At 41.8% G+C, this 20,877-nt stretch overlaps 1 protein-coding gene across 2 annotated transcripts in view; it reads left to right on the forward strand.

Annotated features, from left to right (window-relative positions):
• The first annotated feature begins 972 nt into the window (after positions 1-972).
• LOC142095289 (uncharacterized) overlaps positions 973-20,877 on the forward strand; it is a 29,552-nt gene continuing 9,647 nt past the window's right edge. The window contains exons 1-3 of one of the 2 annotated variants that reach the window (XM_075178239.1): positions 973-1,085; positions 13,126-13,207; positions 20,706-20,876. In XM_075178239.1, coding sequence (XP_075034340.1) covers positions 20,729-20,876 — 148 coding nt within the window. In that variant the 5' untranslated portion in view covers positions 973-1,085; positions 13,126-13,207; positions 20,706-20,728. The remainder of the gene's footprint in view (positions 1,086-13,125; positions 13,208-20,705; position 20,877) is intronic. The other variant, XM_075178240.1, reaches the window with a different exon arrangement.

The raw sequence follows: 20,877 nt of genomic DNA on the forward strand, positions 1-20,877 counted from the left end.
CACCAGCAGTGCTTCCTCATCTGGTGTAACTTGCACACTGTGTTTTATAGTCTGTTCATTTACTTGCTCATTATGGGACCTATTTATTATTGCTTTTTTGCACATTTAAGTAATGTGCACATTTATTAACAGTGCATCGCAGCAGATATCATTGATATCTGCTGCTTTGCAATTTTTTCGAAATCCATGACAGTCCTCATTGATGTCTATTTAATAAGTTCTGAAAAAACAATTACACATATGGTAATGTACCCCAGTTCAGTCTGTAGTTGGGACCAGCTCATCCTGGCATACATCACCGTATGTGTAATTTTTCAGCTCTGCTTTGTGGGGAGAGCATTGGGGTAAAGGGATCTTTGGATCCCTCACTGCACCTTACTGCTCTCCCCTCCGGTCACTATCGCAAAGGTGGCTACTTTGCGATAGTGACCATAGAGAAGATAGCAGACAGGTCTTCACAGGAACAGCAGTTTTTCGTGACTGCTCTTCCTGTTGAATATTTTTTAATAAATATGCACAATATTTCAATCCTAATTTTTGCAATGAGAATTGAAATTGTGCATAACTTGTGGTGGGCAATCAAAAGGGGCCTATGGGCATTAACTTGTCTCATACAGTTTTTACAAATATAGACAGCGGTCCACATCTTCTACTACTAGTTTCTCTGTAAGTGGGTTTGTTGTTAATTGTTCTGTAGTCATGTTTCCAGGAGAACATTCAGTCAGTCATTTAAACAAATGCTAACTATCAATGTAAAGAATTAGATGGCCTATAACCTCTTAGACAACAGCCATAAAGTCAGCAAACTGGCTGTATCCTCCCTCTTATGACAGTCTGTGAAGTTGGCTGCAGAGATGTAGTAGAACACACTTGTCCTTTAACTGTTAGTGAGTCAGAACGATCAGTAAACCAATACTGTTTTCTTCTGCGCAATGATAAGTCCTCCTAAAATAGAACTTCACTCACAGGAGACTCAGATATAAGCAGTACTGGTATCTCAGGTAACATTGATTTAAATGTAACACATCCTGGAAGTAGCTGTGATACTGTTTGGGGGTCTTGTCCTTCCACGTGTCCCCTTACTTGTAAGTACCACTTCTATTCCTGTGTAGTCTCTTTTTGTGCCACTCTGGTATTTGCAACTAAAAATTCCTGTCTGGTCCACTCAGCAGTTGACAGGTCAGTTCTTACAGGGATAAAGAAAGGGAGAAAGAAATACTAACTAGGTAAGGCACACCTCATATGTGTAGTCAGTAGTAATTATAATGAGGATTAGTTTATTCCAAAATTCTTTCTTAATGGTTTATAATGCTCATAGACATGAGATGAATGAAAAAAACATACACTAAAACAACATTTTATTCCTATGAATTAAAATTGTATATATTAAAAGCGAAATATTAAAACCTAGTGGTGTAAATGAGTAGCTACAGATATAAATATATATATGTATATCTCTGGTAATCCTCTTTATAAGGCTCTTATTAGGAGTAATATAAATGGTATAATGCAATAATGGTATAATGGTATAATGCAATGTTGCCAAACATAACAATGAATAATATTATCATACAAAATATACACTGTATTTTATCAATACAGCTGTTCTAATGCTAAGCACATTGTTAAGTGTGAATTATTAAAAGAATTTGCACGGACAATTGATTTGTGCTGTTCAGTACAGCTATAGCTGTTTGTCTGGATAAGGTTACTTGCATCAAACAAATGCTCACTGGTCTTTCTAAATAAAATAGATTTATGTTGTTAATCCTGTTACAGAATTCAAAGCTGGGTGGATTGTAAACTCTCCTGAGATGACAGATATCTATTATTATTAGAGATGGGCGGGTCCGGTTCTCCGAGAACCGAACCCACCCGAACTTTGGGTATCCGAGTACCGAGCTGAGCAGCTCGGTACTCTCCCGCCCATTCCGAATCCAAATCGAGGCCGAACGTCATTGTGACGTCGTCGGATCTCGGGACTCGGTTCTCGCGATACTTCAACTTTATAAATACACGCCTCCACAGCAATCCATCGCCATTTGACAGAGGGAGAGAGCAGGGTGTAGTCATAGGCTAATTAGAGCAGGGACAGAGAATACCATATTGTTCTTGCAATTGCTCTAACCAAAATCGCTAGTGCAGAGAGGAGGATAGAGGTTTATTATTTTTTCTTCATATTTGGCACTCCCCAGCGCTTTTGGGGTGTCCCCCATAATTGTGCATTAATATTTCTGGCTGTCAAAAGTCATATCTGTCAGCAGTATCTACTCAATAATTTTTAGCACTCCTCAGTGTTTTTGGGGTGTCCTCCCTAATTGTGCATTAATATTTCTGGCTGTCAAAAGTCATATCTGTCAGCAGTATCTACTCAATAATTTGTAGCACTCCTCAGTGTTTTTGGGGTGTCCTCCCTAATTGTGCATTAATATTTCTGGCTGTCAAAAGTCATATCTGTCAGCAGTATCTACTCAATAATTTTTAGCACTCCTCAGTGTTTTTGGGGTGTCCTCCCTAATTGTGCATTAATATTTCTGGCTGTCAAAAGTCATATCTGTCAGCAGTATCTACTCAATAATTTTTAGCACTCCTCAGTGTTTTTGGGGTGTCCTCCCTAATTGTGCATTAATATTTCTGGCTGTCAAAAGTCATATCTGTCAGCAGTATCTACTCAATAATTTTTAGCACTCCTCAGTGTTTTTGGGGTGTCCTCCCTAATTGTGCATTAATATTTCTGGCTGTCAAAAGTCATATCTGTCAGCAGTATCTACTCAATAATTTTTAGCACTCCTCAGTGGTTTGCGCTCAGAATGGATTCAAAGCAGTCCACATATGATCTAAATGAGCAACCAGGTTCTGTCACCAGTCCTGATGTTAGTGTTCCCAGTACGTCATCTGGCCAAGGCGATGTCAAACAACAGAGTGTTTTCAAATTAGTGCAAAAAACAAAAACCAAAAAAAAATTTACTGTATTGAAGCGAAAAAGAAGTGTAACTGAGCAAAAGTTAAGTGACGATAAAAAAAAAATTGCAAGCATGCCATTCTACACACGCAGTGGCAAAGAGAGAATGAGGCCTTCACCTTTGGCTATTAGTGGCAGATCCCAAAAAGTTACCCAGCCTACAATTGGTGCACAACTACTGTTACGCGTCAAAGCCGAGCTGCAAGATAACAGTGAGGCATTACAGGAGAATATTTGCTCTGATTCACAAATGATAACAATCCCTGTGGAGAGTCCATCCAACAGTGGGATGTCTAATCGTGAGCATTCTGCTGATGTGTGCCTTAATAGCCCGAGTGTAGCCGGTGATACCCAAATTGAGGATGCCACTTTGGAATTAGAAGAGGATGAGGGGGAGATTTGTGTAGGCGACGAGGGCGCTAATGATGATGTTGATGATTATGATGCAGACAGATACCAAATTGCCTTTCTCAATTTCTATTTATATTCTAGATTATATAACGGCTAATTAGTTTTCTATTTTACTCCTAGTGGAGAGAGGATCTGATGCAGACAGATACCAAACTGCCTTTGTCCATTTCAATTTATATTGTACAGTATATAACGGCTGAATTTATTAGTATTTTATACAAGTGGAGGGGGGCCTAGAGAGACAGAAACCAAACTGGCTTTCTCCATGTCAATTAATATTGTACAGTCTATATCGGCTGGATTTTTTGGTATTTTATACAAGTGGAGGGGGGCCTAGAGAGACAGAGTGACCCCAAACTGTCTTTCTCCATGTCAATTAATATTGTACAGTCTATAATGGCTGAATTTTTTAGTATTTTATACAAGTGGAGGGGGGCCTAGAGAGACAGAAACCAAACTGGCTTTCTCCATGTCAATTAATATTGTACAGTCTATAATGGCTGAATTTTTTGCTATTTTATACAAGTGGAGGGGGGCCTTGAGAGACAGAAACCAAACTGGCTTTTTCCATTTCTTTACATATTTAACTATAAGTGTAGGGTGTAATATACATTCAAAGACGATGGCTGCATTGCCAATATGCATAGATGGAGAGGAAGACAATCTGTTTTGTGTGTAGAATAGGCCTACCAACGAAGAATTAAACTGTTTTTTTGGATGATTTATTACCTCAACAATTAGATTACTTGTCTCTAAAACAGTTGGAGCACTAAATTGGGTTAATTTAGGCCCAAAAACATGGATTTTCCCAAAAAATAGCAAAACAAAACCAAACAAAACCAAAACCAAAACCAAAACACGCAATGGCGGTTTTGCAAAACCAAAACCAAAACCAAAACACGACGGTAATCCAGATCCAAAACCGAATCCAAAACCAAAACACGGGGGTCAGTGACCATCTCTAATTATTATGTGCTAAGTAATTTATATATCTGAAATCTTTATCTCATTTTCTTATTCTAATTATATCAATCCAGCTTGTCTAATGTCCAGCATGTTACTAAATATAATTTGTTCAAAGATGAGATTTCAAGTTGCCAAAGTCTGCACAGGCAGGTAATTAGTGCTGCCTGATAGGGCTTTAGCTAGTTATCTAAACCAAGTTGTTAGCACCAAACAAACACTCCTTGATGCCTCTAAATAGATTAGATCTGTAGCATTAATGCTATTACAGAGTTAAGAGCTGAATGGTTTGTATACACGCCTGAGAAGGCAAGGATCTGTTATTGTGAGCTGTATTTTACCTAGAGGTAAAATTGCTAATCAGTCCTTAAATAGAACCTACTTATCTGAGCTAAATCATTAAACAACCACTTGCTAAAAACTTGAGGTAGGTTTTGCTAACGCTTCTACAATAAGGCAACCCTTTCCTAACCTGGGCTGAATATTTAAACAAGTACCAGCCAATGAGCATTAGATTGTGAAGATTAGCATTCATACATGCCAATGAGAATTATGGTGTATTGATCATGCAGGGAACTTCATAAAAGAGAATTCAACTATATATAAGACAGTCTGCAAAAAGAAGAATTATGATTATTCTGGAGAATCTTTGTATAATTGTTATGAATCAATGCAGGAATAAAGCTAAGGAGCTAGGGATACGGTGAAAACACACAATGTTTATTGCTGGAAGTAGAACCTGATGGTGTAGAACTGAGCATTACAGGGAAATGCAGAAGTAAATACCAGGTACACGGCTGATGCAGGTAAGCGGTAATATGGAGAGGTCCCAGGCAACAGGTAAACCACAAGCTCAGCAGAATGGAAAGCAACCACAATAACTAGCAATGTATGCTGGGAGTGACAGGTATACATAGGGAAACACCCAGGTGCAAGGGATAATAGTGCAACAAGGTTAACTCCTAAAGGACAAGAAGCAGGCACAATAGCAGCACCTCTGGTGATCAGAGGTACTGCTGCTGACACATAAAATTAAAGACAAATAATAAAGTCCAATAGTCCAGGAAGCAGGAGCTGCCAATATAAAGCAGCAAGCTGCAGGAAGATCGTTACAATAATAATAATGCAATGTGATTGTCGTGACCATAGAGAGCTTGCAGTTATTTATAAGGGATAATTCATAACTGCAGTGTAAATAGGTTATATCAAAGGAATCCATTGATAAATTAACGTGTAAGATTTGCAGTCAGAGAGTCTTGTAAATTTATTGGATGGCTTTGCACACCCCAATGTGAACAGATAGAAGTGTCACCTGGGGGGGCAGCTTCAAAGGACTCCCGGGGTGAGATCTAAACTATTTGTGACACTTGAATAGACTTTTAGGTACCGCTCAGCATGTGGTCTGGCTTAATGAGGCCAGGTGCTGACATAGCCTATATGTAATACTGTATAGACAAAAATAATTCAGTTTTAAAATATACCACTTAAAATCAATAAAAGCAGTGATCAACCACATATTCTTCAATAGCATGATGAAGGGAAGCTCATATGTTAAATTAAGAATTCTGCCCCACAGAGAAATGAAGAAAAGGAGTGTAAGCTCTGCGAATGCCCTGTACTTAGGCGTGTTTGATATCAAAAGATGGACAAAGTCATAGTGGATTTATTAATGATAAAATTGGATCGATGTAGCGCTGTCCAGAAAAAATATATCACATAGTAAAATTGCTTAGTAAATCAGGCAACATGTAAATTTGGTTTGAAAAAGCGTCCCAGGACACAACCCCCGATTAGCATTAAACGCTGCCCCTGTGAAGACCATCCCATTTCATGTTGCTTAAAAACCCGTGTTCTGAAGGAAAAAACTGTCAGCTTCTGGGGGATCAATCTAATTGAAGGACTGTCCATATTTTCTGCCTGCCCCAGGCATACAGATTATTATTTGTAAGTAATGCTCTGTACTTTCATCCCATTTGTTTTTATAACTGTTTGCAATTTTTTATTTGTATGTCAAATCTTTATCTAATTGTTTTTATTATCTGTAAACATTGTACTTTTTGTATATTAAATCTAAATTTTAATAGTTCTGTCCTTTTTGCTCTAAACGAATCCATTGCCTGTTTAGAAGACATTGATTGCTTGGTGGGATTAGTTCTTTAGATACCAGAGTGAGAAGAGTTACCTATTTAGCTACCGGTGCACAGAGTGTGCGCAATTGGGTGATAAAGTCATAGGCTTGCTACGGGCCTTATTCGTAGCTGGTGGCAGTTGCTGAGAGGTGTGAAGCCTGCGTTTGGGTTGAGACGGGACCAGCGAAATCTGTAGCCCTAAAGTAAGAGGTGAGTGTTAGATTTTGGGCTGGAATCCTGTGTTCCCTTACAGTAAGCTTCCAAGTCACAAGTGCGCAGAATGCGGTGTGTGACTGATAAAGGGGCTTAGGAGCGGTTTGCTGGCAGAATAGAGGTGATATATTGTATGACTGTTAGAATATAAGATAAGATATTTAATCAGGGAGTAGCTAGAGGGGCTTATCCCTGACAGTGATATTTAGAAAAAAAAGGTTAATTATGTATTTATTAAAAAGTGATGTATTATATATAGATCATATTATTATTTTTATGCAATGATATTATTAAATATGCAGAGAAAATTTAGTAAAAAAAATAAAGAAATATATATAGTATATATAATGTGACAACTGAATAGGTGGGTGAAGTGATTAAATAAGTGATGGGGAAACTTTCCTAAAAAGGGCTAAGTAGCTGGAGAGCAGAGTTAGAAGTGGTGGAAACAGGAGGAGAGATGGCCCTGCTCAGAGGAGCGTACAATCTAAGGGGAGGGGTGGACAGACAGAGAGACGCAGGGGAGAGAGGGAGAGTAGGGGGACGGAGGCAGAAGATAAGGTAGGACGTTAAGTGGGAGACTGAAAAGCTTTAAGAAAAAGGTGGGTTTTTAGGGCCCGTTTGAAACTGGACAGATTAGGGGAAGTTCTGATGGAGGGAGGGAGCTTGTTCCAGTGGAGGGGGGCAGCGCAAACGAAGTCTTGGATACGCACGTGGGAGGAGGTTATAAGGGGGGAAGAGAGGCGACGGTCAGAGGCAGAATGGAGAGCGCGGGATGGAGCATGAATAGAGAGGAGGGTGGAGATGTAGGGTGCAGTGGAGTTGGCGAGGGTCTTGTAGGTGAGTGTGAGGAGCTTAAGGAGGATTCTGAAGGGGAATGGGAGCCAGTGAAGGGCTAGGTAGAGGGGGGAGACAGAAGAGGAGCGGTGAGAAAGGAAAATAAGCCTATTATCAGCATTAAGAACAGATCAAAGGGGAGCGAGATCAGAGTGGGGGAAGCCAGTGAGGCATCCTCCATCCTGTTGCAGTAGTCTAGGCGGGAGATGATCAGAGAGTGGATAAGGCATTTGGTGGCATCTTGGGAGAGGAAGGGCCGGATGCGAGCGATGTTGCGCAGCTGGAAGCGGCAGGATTTAGCAAGAGAGAGGATGTGGGGGCCAAAGGAGAGAGAGGAGTCGAGGATGACACCAAGGCAGCGAAGTTGGGGACAGGAGAGATAGAGGTGTTGTCGACAGTGATGGAGAGGTCAGAAGGGGATGAGGTATGAGAGGGAGGAAAAACTATGAGCTCAGTTTTGGCGAGGTTTAGTTTGAGGAATCGAGAGGACATCCAGGAGGAGATGGCAGAGAGGCAGACGGACACCCTATAGAGGAGGGAGGGAGAGAGATCAGGAGAGGAGAGGTATAGTTGAGTATCGTCAGCGTAAAGGTGGTAGCTGAAGCCAAAGGAGCTGATGAGTTCACCCAGGGAGGAGGTGTATAGAGAGAAGAGTAATGGTCCCAGAACAGAGCCCTGAGGGACCCCGACTGGAAGGGTGGATGGGGGGGAGAGAGACCCAGAGGTGGTGACAGAGAAGGATCGGTGAACCAGGACAGGACTGGGCCGGAGAGGCCGAAAGACTGGAGGGTGTGAAGGAGGAGGGGGTGGTCAACGGTGTCGAAGGCTGCAGAAAGGTCAAGGAGGATGAGAAGGGAGAAGTGGCCCCTGGCTTTAGCAGAGAGGAGGTCATTGGTGACTTTAGCCGGGGTAGTTTCAGTGGAGTGGAGGTGGCGGAAACCAGACTGGAGATGATCAAGGAGGGAGTGTTCAGAAAGGTAGGAGGTGAGACGGCTGCAGACGAGCCTCTCGAGAATTTTGGAGGCAAAGGGGAGAAGAGATATGGGGCGATAGTTCGAGAGAGAAGTGGGGTTGAGATTAGGTTTCTTAAGAATGGGGGATACGAGAGCATGTTTGAAGGAGGAGGGGAAGATGCCAGTTCAGAGGGAGAGATTAAAGAGGTGAGCGAGGTGGGAGCAGGTGGTGGGGGAAAGGGAGCAAAGAAGGTGGGAGGGGATGGGAACGAGGGGACAGGTAGTGGGGGGGAGGATGAAATGAGAGAGTGGACTTCCTCGCCGGTGGTGGGGCGGAAGGAGTGGAGGGGAAGGTGGTTGTGGGGGAGGATGGAAGAGTGGGAGGGGTGGAAGAGAGAGTGGAGGAGATTTCAAGTTGGATGGCCTCGATTTTAGAGGAGAAGAAGGAGGTGAAATTGGAGGCAGTCAGGGAGGAGGGAGGGGGGGGAGGGAGCATTTTTGGAGGAAGCGGGTAAATTTGGAGTGCCAGGGTTGAAGTTTGGAGCAGCGGGGGTGGACAGAGTGGGCAGGGGTGACTGCGTCCAGAGCGGAGGTGAGGGTGTGATTGTAGAGGGAGACCGCCTGGTTGGGGCAGGCCTGGGAGGAAAGGGGAGAAAGGAGGGTATCGAGAGAGGAGGACAGAGAGGCAGGGTCAAGAGCATCAAGGTTGCGTATGGACAGAGTAGGTTTGGGCAGGGGGAGGGGAGCAGGAGAAGAGGAGAGAGAGAAGGAGAGGAGATGGTGGTCGGATAGAGGAAAGGGAAAGATGGAGAAGTCGTAGAGACTACATAGGTAGGAGAAGACAAGATCAAGGGAGTGACCAAGGCAGTGGGTAGAGAAGGAGGTCCATTGGGTGAGACCAAGGGAGGAAGAGAGGGTGAGCAGTTTGCTGGAAGGGGTCGGTGGGGTTGTCGATGGGGAAGTTAAAGTCACCGAGAATAATCGAGGGGAGGTCAGAGGAGAGGTGGTGAGGAAGCCAGCTAGCAAAGTTGTCAAGGAAGAGGGAGGTGGGGCCAGGGGGGCGGTAGATGACAGTGACGTGGAGGTGGATGGGGTAGATGAGGCAGATTGAGTGGGCTTCAAAGGAGGAGAAGGAGAGGGAGGGTTCAGGGGTAATGACACGAAAAGTACAGGTGGAGGAGAGGAGGAAGTCCACTCCACCGCCTGAGTGAGCACCAGGCCTGGCGGCATGGGTGAAGGAGAGGCCACCATAGGAGAGGGCAGCTGGGGAAGTAGTGTCAGAATCGGAGAGCCAGGTTTCACTAACGGCAAGAAGGTTAAAGGAGTTGGATAGAAAGAGGTTGTGGATAGCAGTCAGATTGTTGCGGACGGATCTGGCATTCCAGAGGGCACAGGAGAAAGGGGGAGAGGAGAGGGGGGAGATGGGGATGAGGTTAGCAAGATGAGCAGCACGCGGGGGAGGGCAGGGAGGAACGGGAGAGGTAGGGCGGGGGGAGAGTATGGGTATGGAGTGAGAGCGGGGAGGCATAGTAGGGAGAGAGAGTAACAGAACAGTGAGATAGTGGGGACAGTGAAAAACAGGTAGGAACAATGGCAGGAAGACAATGACAAGGTGGATGACAATAACGAATTAGGGCGTGGAGGGCATGGAACAACAGTATAGTGAGATAATAAGGACAATGAAAACAGGAAAGAATGATAGCAGAACAGTAAGATAATCAGGACAGCGGATAACAGGTAAGAATAAGCAGGGAGACAGTAGCAAGATGGAGGACAATAACCAATTAGGGCATGGAAGGCAAGGAATAACAGAAGGAGAGGTAATAAGGACAATGGAAATAGGCAAGATTAATAACAGGTAAAAGTAGTTGCTGATAAATATAAAATCAGGAAAAACAAGATAAAGGCATATAAATAGTAGAATAATAACAGGTAAAAAGTAGTTACTTGTAAATGTACAATCAGGAAAAACAAAATAATGGCATATAAAATAATGTTTTATATGCAGTTGATGCAGTTAAGCCAGGGATTCAGCAGGAGAAGGGTTAACTGACAAGCCGGGTCGGTACACAGTAGATCAGTTGATGCAGATAAGCCAGGGATTCAGCAGGAGAAGGGTTAACGGACAAGCCGGGTCGGTACACAGTAGATCAGTTGATGCAGATAAGCCAGGGATTCAGCAGGAGAAGGGTTAATTGACAAGCCGGGTCGGTACACAGTAGATCAGTTGATGCAGATAAGCCAGGGATTCAGTAGGATAAGGGTTAACTGACAAGCCGGGTAGGTACACAATAGTTCACTTGATGCAGATAAGCTAGGGATTCAGCAGGAGAAGGGTTAACATATATAAGGTTTTATATATATATATATATATATATATATATATTTATAATGTATACAATTTTAATTCACACAAATAAAATGTTGTTTTAATTCATCTCATTTCTATGAGTATTATAGCCATTAAGAAAGAATTTTGGAATATACTAATCCTCCTTACAATTACTACTGACTACACATATGAGGTGTGCCTTACCTAGTTAATATTTATTTCTCTCTCCCTTTTTCCCAGCAAACTATGAATCTATGCTACAGGAAGCATCACCTTCAATAGCAGATTTTTGTAAGAATATTATTGTACTACAAGTTTGACACCACTATCTTATTTGGGCCATTCTGTGTCTATTATACGTTATATTAAATGGATTAAAGGACTCTGGTGCGAAAGATAATGCTCTTTGCATGACAGATCAGTTCTTACAGTCACTTGTTGCTCTTTGGTTGCGTCTTTGATTTTGGATCGCTGGCTGAGAAGGTGGAGGGATGTACACTGGGGTCCATATTTCATTACCACTCACAATAGTCTTTTCTGCAGAAACAAAGAACGATTTTACATCAAAGAGTAACGTTTCCTGATCTGTATGTAGCTTTTGATCACTGTTAACAGGTAGTGTAGGGGTACTGATGCTTGGTGCCCCTCTGATAATCCTTTAATAACCTGATTTCCCAATAACAGCAATCGACTGGAGGGTATGAAATGAAACTCAGACACGTGGTTAAGTTTCAGAGTCAGCTCTGGCTACTTTCCAGCCCTGCTCATTTACATATACACAGAATTAGGCTATTGTCCAACAAATGTAAAGCATAGCTTAGTAGCTGCTAAAGTCCATATATGGTAATAAAAGTGAGTTTTCCTTATCTCGTTTAGCAGATGATTGATCTAGGCGTTGGCTCCTTGCAATCTTCAGATTATCTGGTAATGTAGGTGGGTTTTCTTATCTTGCTTAGCAGATGACTGATCTAGACTTCAGATTCCAGTACGAAAGCAGAAATATATCTGGTCTTTATTATTTGAAGTTATAACAACATTTTATAATTCACTTATCAATAAAGAAAATATCATTTTCACCCTCACAATAGCTCAATAACTGGTATGTCTGCTGTGAATATGTGCCCCTTTTCCATTGCCATTTGTGCTTGTACCTTGTATGCCAGTGCTTTATTTCCCCCAACCCTTCTACTTGTATAGTTAGTAAACAGAGTATTGTTTGCAATAGACATATTGCTATGAAAAATACTTCTGTCAATTTCAGCATCTAATACAGTAGTGACATGCTGAGGGCGGGTCTGTTCATGCCACAAAAGAGAAACAATATCATGGGGGTGTGGGTTTCCAGCTGTAAAGGCATGGACTATGAGTGGAGACCTGCCTGTTTCCCATGCAATAGGTTCTTGTACCTCCCATTTATAGCCCTATGAGTTGGGTTGGATCATAGGAGGAACAGAAAGCGTTACCACTTCATCAGCATCACTTAGTACCACCCTTTTTTTTCTTTTAATGTCATTTGCATCTTTTTTTATCAACATGATTGCAAAATATTCCATCTTGCTCATTATATTCCAATTCAATCGATTGGTTCAACAATGTAAAAGCCTCATGTACGAGTGCTGTGGGACGCAGATCATTGGGCATAGCAAACAAAGGTGCTTTGTAATGAGGTGGTGCATATTTCAGCAATTTACATTTTTTGATGTGAAATCAAATGGCATCATATCAGTAACTTCCCAGTTCAACAGATTGTGATCATCATTTACATCTGTTAAGACCTTTGCCTCAATGCTGCCACACACCCATATTCTCTCACACGTTGTATACCATCACCAACTGTAGTCCATGGAGTTATGTCCATGAGCTCAGTGGGATTGGGGTAAACTTTAGCAGTACACAGTCCCGCTATGTCTAGCAAAGTATAATCTTATTGCATTTTGCTCATGTTTGCCATGTGTAAACATATCCTAGGAACTGTGATGATGTTTTCCAAACCAATTGCTTCTTGTGCTGACAACACAACTCTACTAAATCACAGATATGTAACATCCATGATAACAAATTATCTCCTTGTTTTTGCTTTAATTTTGCCAATAGGTTGCTCAACTCAACTGTTTTGTAATTTTGTGTTTCCTTTGCAATTTGTTGCAACTGTGATTGTTCATTTCTAGTGGTCTTTGAATTGGCATCACAGTCTGATAATACTCCTCAAACTCAATATCAGAATCACTATCATCTAACTGATTCCATTGATGCCCCACAATTAATTTTCTTACTTGTACAGGGGTCAGCTTACTTTGTTTACGGTTTATTCTGTTCATAACATAGGAATCGAACCGCTGCTAGAGTTCATTTTCGCACTGCTGCTGAGACCATACACAGCTTCTCAATACTGCGTTCTGTTCTCGGGGTAAGTCACGCTCTAATGTCACTTCTTGTACTTGTGAGACCAGCTCACACGCAGCCTGTGCAGCGAGACTCAAAACGGCAACGTCAGTCTGCGCCCCAGCATCATCATCATACAGCATTCCTTAACTACAAGTTACAACATAGGAGAGAAGGATAGAGCAGCAGGGATTAGAAATAGATGTTTTAGAAGCATGTAAGTTGTAGATTAGTTCGGCAGATATCCAATGAAATATAACAAGTGGATTGAATTAATAAATGGGTGGCACCAAACAGTAATACAACATTTACAAATAAAACACAATAATGCAACATATAGGGCATAATGTAAACACCTCACCAGTATCCAAGCCACTTTCAAGGGGCAGCTGTCCATCAAGGCTTCACCTGAGACACAGTGCTGCTCAAATTTGAGGCAGCTGACAAGGCAGCAGTCCCTGATCACTGGTTAGTTTGCTACAAACAGACCGTGCAGTCAATAGTGTATATTAAAAAATATGTAAAAAAAATGGGGGAAAGGTGACATGTTTGAGGTTTTCTGGATTTCTATTGTTCGTACAATCAGAATTAATTATATGAGAGATCTGATGGGTACCTGGATATATCATTTAGGCCTGGATTTTATGATATATCATCAGCTACTAGAAGCAAAGGATAAAACAGTAGAAAAGATGATTGTAGGGTCTTATCTTATACTGAGGTTGATGATATTATAGTCAGGGAATTAAAAAAATAAAGAAGTTCATAAGTGTTAATAAAAGAGGAGTGGACAACGTGAATAAAGGGTGTGATGCAAGGGATAAAGTGTGTTAGAGTTCTAAGGAGAATGTCATGTATATATAGTTTGAAAAACAATTTGATAAATGTGTATTGGGTAGGCGTTTGATAGTAAGTAAATGGGGACTAAGACAAACAAATAATGAATAAAGAATTGGAAAAAATTAGCAAGTTATATTGTCCTAGAGAGTGAGCTGAGAAGTTCAGTTTCTGAATGTAGAAGATGAAGATGGTTGCAGGTTGTTCTCCATCATTGTTCATTGATTGTCTAAAGGGATATACGTTCTGAGATTTAGGGTTGATAAGAATGTGACTAGCTCATGCTTATAATATTTTCATCATTGAACAGCAGTTTAAAACAGGTAATAACAGGTAATAACAGTTACTGGCAATGATATACATTGAGTAATGCAATGATCGCTGTCAGTTAAGAATCAGCATTGGTTGTAGTTATTATAATTGTTATTGATTGTAAAGGCACCACAGTTTTTTTCCACAGCACAGGACATAGGGGAGAAAAGGGCATACATAAAACAGGGACATAAAAGGTAGACAAAATAAATGCATATATAAAAAAAGGGTAGGGAGGGCCCTGCTCATTAGAGAGCTTATATTCTAAGTGGAATAGGGCACAGCTGAAACAAAAGGAGGGAGTGTGGCTCAGAGTTGGCATTGGGATGGTTGCATTAGTGTGGCGAATATAGGTGGGAGTCATATATAAAGATATGAAAGCTATGGGACAGCCTGATTGAGCTTGATTGGAAATTCCATAATTGAAAAGCAGCAAGAGAGAAGTCTTGTAGCTGGGAATGAGAAGTGGGTAACAAAGATGAGGTAAGGAGGACAAGAGTGAGAGAATTTGTGGTGAGATCTGCTCCCCCGACCAAGAGGTATCGTTTCTGCAGGCTAATGGAACAGGAAACATATCCACAGATAAAAACAAAATAAACATAGGCAGAGAGAAGAACATATCTAGGAATTCTCCCTTCTCGTACTCCTCGACCTCTCTGCTGCTTTTGACACCATAGATCATTCTCTTCTCCTCACCACCCTTCACTCCCTAGGTCTTCGCAGAACAGCTCTCTCCTGGTTTGCCTCCTACCTCTCTGGCCACTCTTTTAGCGTTTCTGCTTCTGACTCTTCCTCCCCATCTCTCACCCTTTCTATTGGAGTCCCACAAGGCTCTTTCCATGGCCCTCTGATCTTTTCTCTCCACACCACCTCTCTCGGTGAACTTATTCAATCATTTGGCCTCCAATACAAGCCCTATGCTGATGACACACAAATCTATCTTTCCTTCCCTGATCTCTCTCCTGCCTTTCTAACCCCAGTATCTAGCTGTATCTCTACTGTAACTACCTAGATGTCACAGCTTTCCTGAAACTCAAAATCTCCAAATCTGAGCTCATCATCTTTCCTCCTGCCAATGTTGCTATCCCTTCCAATATCTCCCTCTTGGTTGATAACATCACTCTCTCTCCTGTCAACCAAGCCTGCTGTCTTGGAGTCACCCTTGACTAAGCCCTCAGCTCTACCCCCATATCTTGTCCCTCACCAACCTGCCACTTCCTACTCCATAACATCACGAAAATCCGTCCCTTCCTCTTTCTGGAGGCAACCTAAATCCTGGTCCATTCACTCATCATTTCTCGTCTCGGCTATTGCAACCTCCTTCTCACTGGCCTTCCTGACGCTCACATTTCTGAACTTCAAACCATACAGAATGCTACAGCTATTATTATTATTATCATTTATTTGTTAGGCGCCACAAGGTATCCGCAGTGCCGCACACAGTACTAACAATAGACTATACAGGGTGAAACCATACAGAACAATGAACAAGAAGTACCAATACTTCAGAAACTCTGGCTAGTCATATACAGTAAAGATGGAGCGGAAGAACAGGTATGGAGACAGGAGGGGAGGGGGCCCTGCTCATACAAGCTTACATCCTAAGGGAGGGTAAACAGACCAGGCACAAGAGGAGCCAGTTGAGGCAACGGGAGAGAAGGGAGGACGAGCTAAAGGGAGGAGATGGGGGTTAAGTAGATGGTTGGTAGGCTTTGAGGAAGAGGTGAATTTTGAGTGCACGTTTGAAGGAGCACAGAGTAGGAGAGAGAGGCTCATCTCCTCTCTTGTTACTCCTCTGCGTAAATCCTTTCATTGGCTCCCTATCTGTTTTAGAATTCAGTTCAAGCTCCTTACCCTCACTTACAAAGCCCTTACCAACACTTCTCCCCCTTACATTTTTGACCTTGTCTCGTGTTACATACCTACCCGGCCACTCCGCTCTGCCTCTGACCTTCGCCTCAATTCACCTCTAATTACCACCTCCCATACTCGCCTCCAAGACTCCTGCACTGTTGTCCCCATTCTTTGGAACTCCCTACCTTGTCTCACTCGATTCTCCCCCAGCATTCAGTCCTTCAACGTTCACTTAAAACTCACCTTTTCAAGCTCGCCTATCCTTCCGCCTCCTAACCATTCTATCCATCACCTCCGTTTCTCACCTGCCATCCCTTTTTCTTCTAATTGGTCTTACTCTCACCACCCCACCCTCTAGAATGTAGGCTCTTGCGGGCAGAGTTCTCTCTACGTACTGTGCCATGTCTGTCTACTGTCTGACTCCCTTGTCATATCTTTTGCTGCACTCTGTGTGTGTGTCCATAGCATTACTCACACTCATCTGTGCTATCTATGTTTATTACCTCATCTATTTGTTACTTGTCGATGCTACGGAATCTGTGGTGCCTTATAAATAAATAAATAAATAATAGTAATAAGTGGAATAGCCTCCCATCATAGGTGGTTGAGGCTAATACGGGGGAACAATTTAAACATGCTTTGGATAGTCATAAGGATATACTTAAAAAGAATAAAAGATCAAATAGGGTTTGAGGTTACCATAGTTTAAAAATTAGGCAAACTAGATAGGCCAAGCGGTTCTTATCTGCCGTCAAATCTATGATTCTATATTTCTATCTGAGACATATGAAAGGCTGGTGTTGTTGAGGGCTTTGTAGGTAAGGGTAAGTAAATTGAATTGGATTCTGGAGGGAATTACAAAGTGGCACATGTGGAGCAGTAAATGAGGAAGATCAGTCTTGCTGCAGGATATAAGATGGATTAAAGTGGGAATATATGGGTGAAGGTAATTCCAGATAGGAGGAGGTTGCAGCAGTCAAGGTTGGAGATGATGAGAGATAAGATGAGAATTTTGGTAGAATCTTGTGTGAGAAATGGGTGTATTCTGGCAATATGTCTAGCTGGAAGCAACTGGACTGAGAGAGAGACTGAATGTCAGGAATAAAGCAGAGGATGAAGTTAAGTGTGTCACCAAGGCAGCAGACTTGGGAAACTGAGGATATGATGGTGATATTGACAGTGAGCAACATTTAAGAAGAAGTGATTACTCTGGGAGAAGAGAGAATGATAATATCTGTAGACATGTTAAGTTTAAAGCAGCGTTGTAACATCGATGTGCAGATTGCAGAGAGACAATAGGTTACACAAAATAGTACAAAAAGGGAGAGGTCAGGGGAGAAGAGGTAGATTTGAATGTCCTCAGCATAGAGGTGGTACTGGAGGCTGAATTAGCAATTAATTCCCCAAGGGAAAAGGTGTGCAGTGAGAAAAGCAGAGGGCGAAGTCGAGAGACTTGAGGAGCCCCAGCAGATAGTCAGAGTGGAGGGGAGGATGTGCCAAAGGTTAAGGAAAATAAAGGACCTGTTCGATAGGTAAGAAGTAAACCAGAAGATAAGGGTGATCAACACTGTAAAAAGCACCAGAGAGATGCAGGACAATGAGTATGGAGAAGTAACCCTTAGCCTTTGGTGTAAGTAGATAATTGATCTTTTTTTGTGAGACCAGTCTCAGTGGAATGTTGGGGACCGAAACTGATTGCAGTTGAGAATAGAGTGAGAGGAGAGAAAGTCCAGTACACAAATTACTAATGTACTGTTGGAGGCAAAGTGAAGGAGTTAAATTGGGTGGTAATTCGAGAGAGAGGCAGGATCTTGCTTGACAAAGTTTCTTAAGGATTGTTGAGATGAGCAAGTGTTTAATAGAATATAGAAATGTGCCAGGGAAGAGAGACATGATGAAGAATGCCGTGGAGAAGCTGGGAGGGAAGTGGGGCAAGGGGCAGATTGTAGTGTGAGATGATGAGTGCAGAGACTTCATCTTCGGTCACTGGAGAGAATGAACTGATTGTCTTGTGGAATGTAATGAAGATGGATGGGGTTTGTGGGATTTAACAGCAGGAAACATCTTGTTCAATAGTGTTGATTTTGACTTTGAAGTAGGTGGAAAAATCATGGTCTGTGAGGGAGGAAGGCAGAGGAGCTGCAGGTGGGCAGAGAAGAGAGTTGATGGTGGCAAAGGGGCAACAGTGGTTAGCAGACTGGGTGAATATTAGAGAAGTGACGTATGTTTGCTTGGAAAGTGAAAGGAAAATGTTGTAAGATGAAAGGATGGATTTATAGTGGAAGAAATTGGCATAGGAGAAAAATTGCATTTACATACCACATATTGCAGTCAGATGAGTTCAGATATAGGAGAAGTTAATATTGGTAACGGTCTGCAGCAAATATATACGGAGGTCCAGGTATGATGGGCAGCAAGAGGACTGGAACAGCTTAGGTACAAAGGTCTGTAGCAGTGGTACACGGAGGTCCAGATGATGCTTGAGAAAACTGTAATTGTGCAGCAGGGTGTAACGGTCTGAAGTAAATATATGGAAGTCCAGGTATGCTGAGCAGCAAGGAGATGGGATCAGCTTAGGTATAAAGGTCTGCAGCAATGGTACATGGAGGTCCAGGTGATGCTTGGGAAAACTGTAACTGTAGCTGCACGGTCTGCAGCAACTATATATAGGTCCAGGTATGCTGAGCAGTAAGAGACTGGAATAGTTTAGGTATCGAGGTAGCCAGGAGTAGACACATCTACACTAGAAGAGAGACTCAAAGAACTGGCCCTGAATGAATGAAACAGGTGTCCTTAAGTAGTCTGGTCAACAGAGGGCGCCAGCCAATACAAATGAATGGGACCTGTAAAAAGAAGAATCTGCACATTAAATGGGGGAGAACTTGAGGGGTATGTTGAAATAATGAACTAATATAAAGATGATAGCTCTGATTCATTAAGGAAGGTAAATGCCGCTATAGGCCATATTTTGTGTAAAATGGTTCTGCACGTGCCCAGAACCAGACCATACACCAGAGAGTGCAGCAACATCCAAATCATCTTTGAATGCTAAGTAACTGTACTACAGCCTACAATTTCTTGAGTGGAACAGGGAGGTGAATGGACATATGCACATAGTCAATATTCAGTAAGGGCGTGCCAAGCTCAAACTCACACAGCAATGTCTGATTCAAGTTCTGGGCATCTCAAACTTATGTGATTTTCTGTCGTAGCCCTTGCATCGGCAACTGGTTGGGTGTAAGTCCTGATTAATAGTGATAGTCTTTTATTTGTTTTATGTTTTAGCACTAATGACTATAATTAATAGGTGACATTAATATTTTATTCTTATTTTTTCCGTACGCTCTGACTTTATATTCCACACATGTGTTGGATGTATCCTGCAGTGTATTGTATGCTAGAGTAAAGCGCACCTAGAACTGTATTCAACAACAGACGTAACTTTACATCCGCTCTTGTTGAATATGGACGTACGTATGCCTGATTTACATGCTTTTTAATAAAGCGCACAATGGGCCTGATTCATTAAGCAAAATAGGTAAAAAAAGAGTACATTTTCTCCTAGACAAACCACGTTACAATGCAAGGGGTGCAAATTAGTTTATTATTTTGCTCAAAGTTAAATACTGGCTGCTTTTTCATGTAGGACACAAATACTTGATAGCTTTATTTTTACACTGACATTTAAAGTTGATCTAGTACATGTCCTACCCCAACTATAAATCTGTCCTCACATTATAAATTTTCCTATTCCTCCGATACAACATGATTTTGCCAAAGTTTAAAGTTACTTCTTTTATTTGCTTTCCTTTCCTTAATGAATCAGGCCCAATATGTTAATTTTGCATGCCTTAATGAATCAGTGTAACAGTATTTATACAATGTCATACACATATACACAGACAACTATAAACACACCTATGCATTATTGAGTGATCCAATATTTACTTATTCTTTGTTAAAAGCCAGGAATTTCCAAAGATAAAACAAATCTACCACTTTAAGATGTCAAATTAAAGCTTCTAAGGTTCACTGAAATTCCAGGAAATCCTGAACATTAATCTGACCATTACAGTAAAAGCCTCACTGCATACAGTCACATGGGGGAGTATGCAATTAGTAGCTGATATCGCGGCTATGCACGGCTGCAAAATTCCCGATATCGCAATACTGCAAATGTTGCAGTACCGTAATTGCATTTTTATGTGCGCAGATGCGATATCAGTTACTAATTGAATACCCCCCATGGTATGTTACCACATGCTGTGGTTCAGTTATATGCTTCTGCCATGGAGTGACATTACTGCCATTCACTAAATCTACTCTATGCAACTGAAGGTCTGAGCAGCTATATAGTCCAAACTATAGTCCTCACTTCCATATTATACAACATAAATGCAGCCCACTTAGACTAGATCGCATGATATGGTCATATAATGCTTTACATATACCTGTTAAATATTCCAGAGAATTATTTTCTATGTCAGTGTGCACCTGATAAATGTCACTTTACATTATAGGTGTTTCGTTTCTGCAACTGGTCATGGATCAGACATTTGATTGGCCAAGGAATTTAGGATCAGAAAAGTCACATGGAAGAGTGGACACAATGACTATAGAAATGCCGGCTCTAGGACGTCCCTTCCGCCTTGGGATGCTGTATGATTGTCGTGATGATAATCTCATCCCAGG

Source organism: Mixophyes fleayi, chromosome 6 (genome assembly GCF_038048845.1).
Source record: "Mixophyes fleayi isolate aMixFle1 chromosome 6, aMixFle1.hap1, whole genome shotgun sequence".
Classification (NCBI taxonomy): Eukaryota; Metazoa; Chordata; class Amphibia; order Anura; family Limnodynastidae; genus Mixophyes; species Mixophyes fleayi.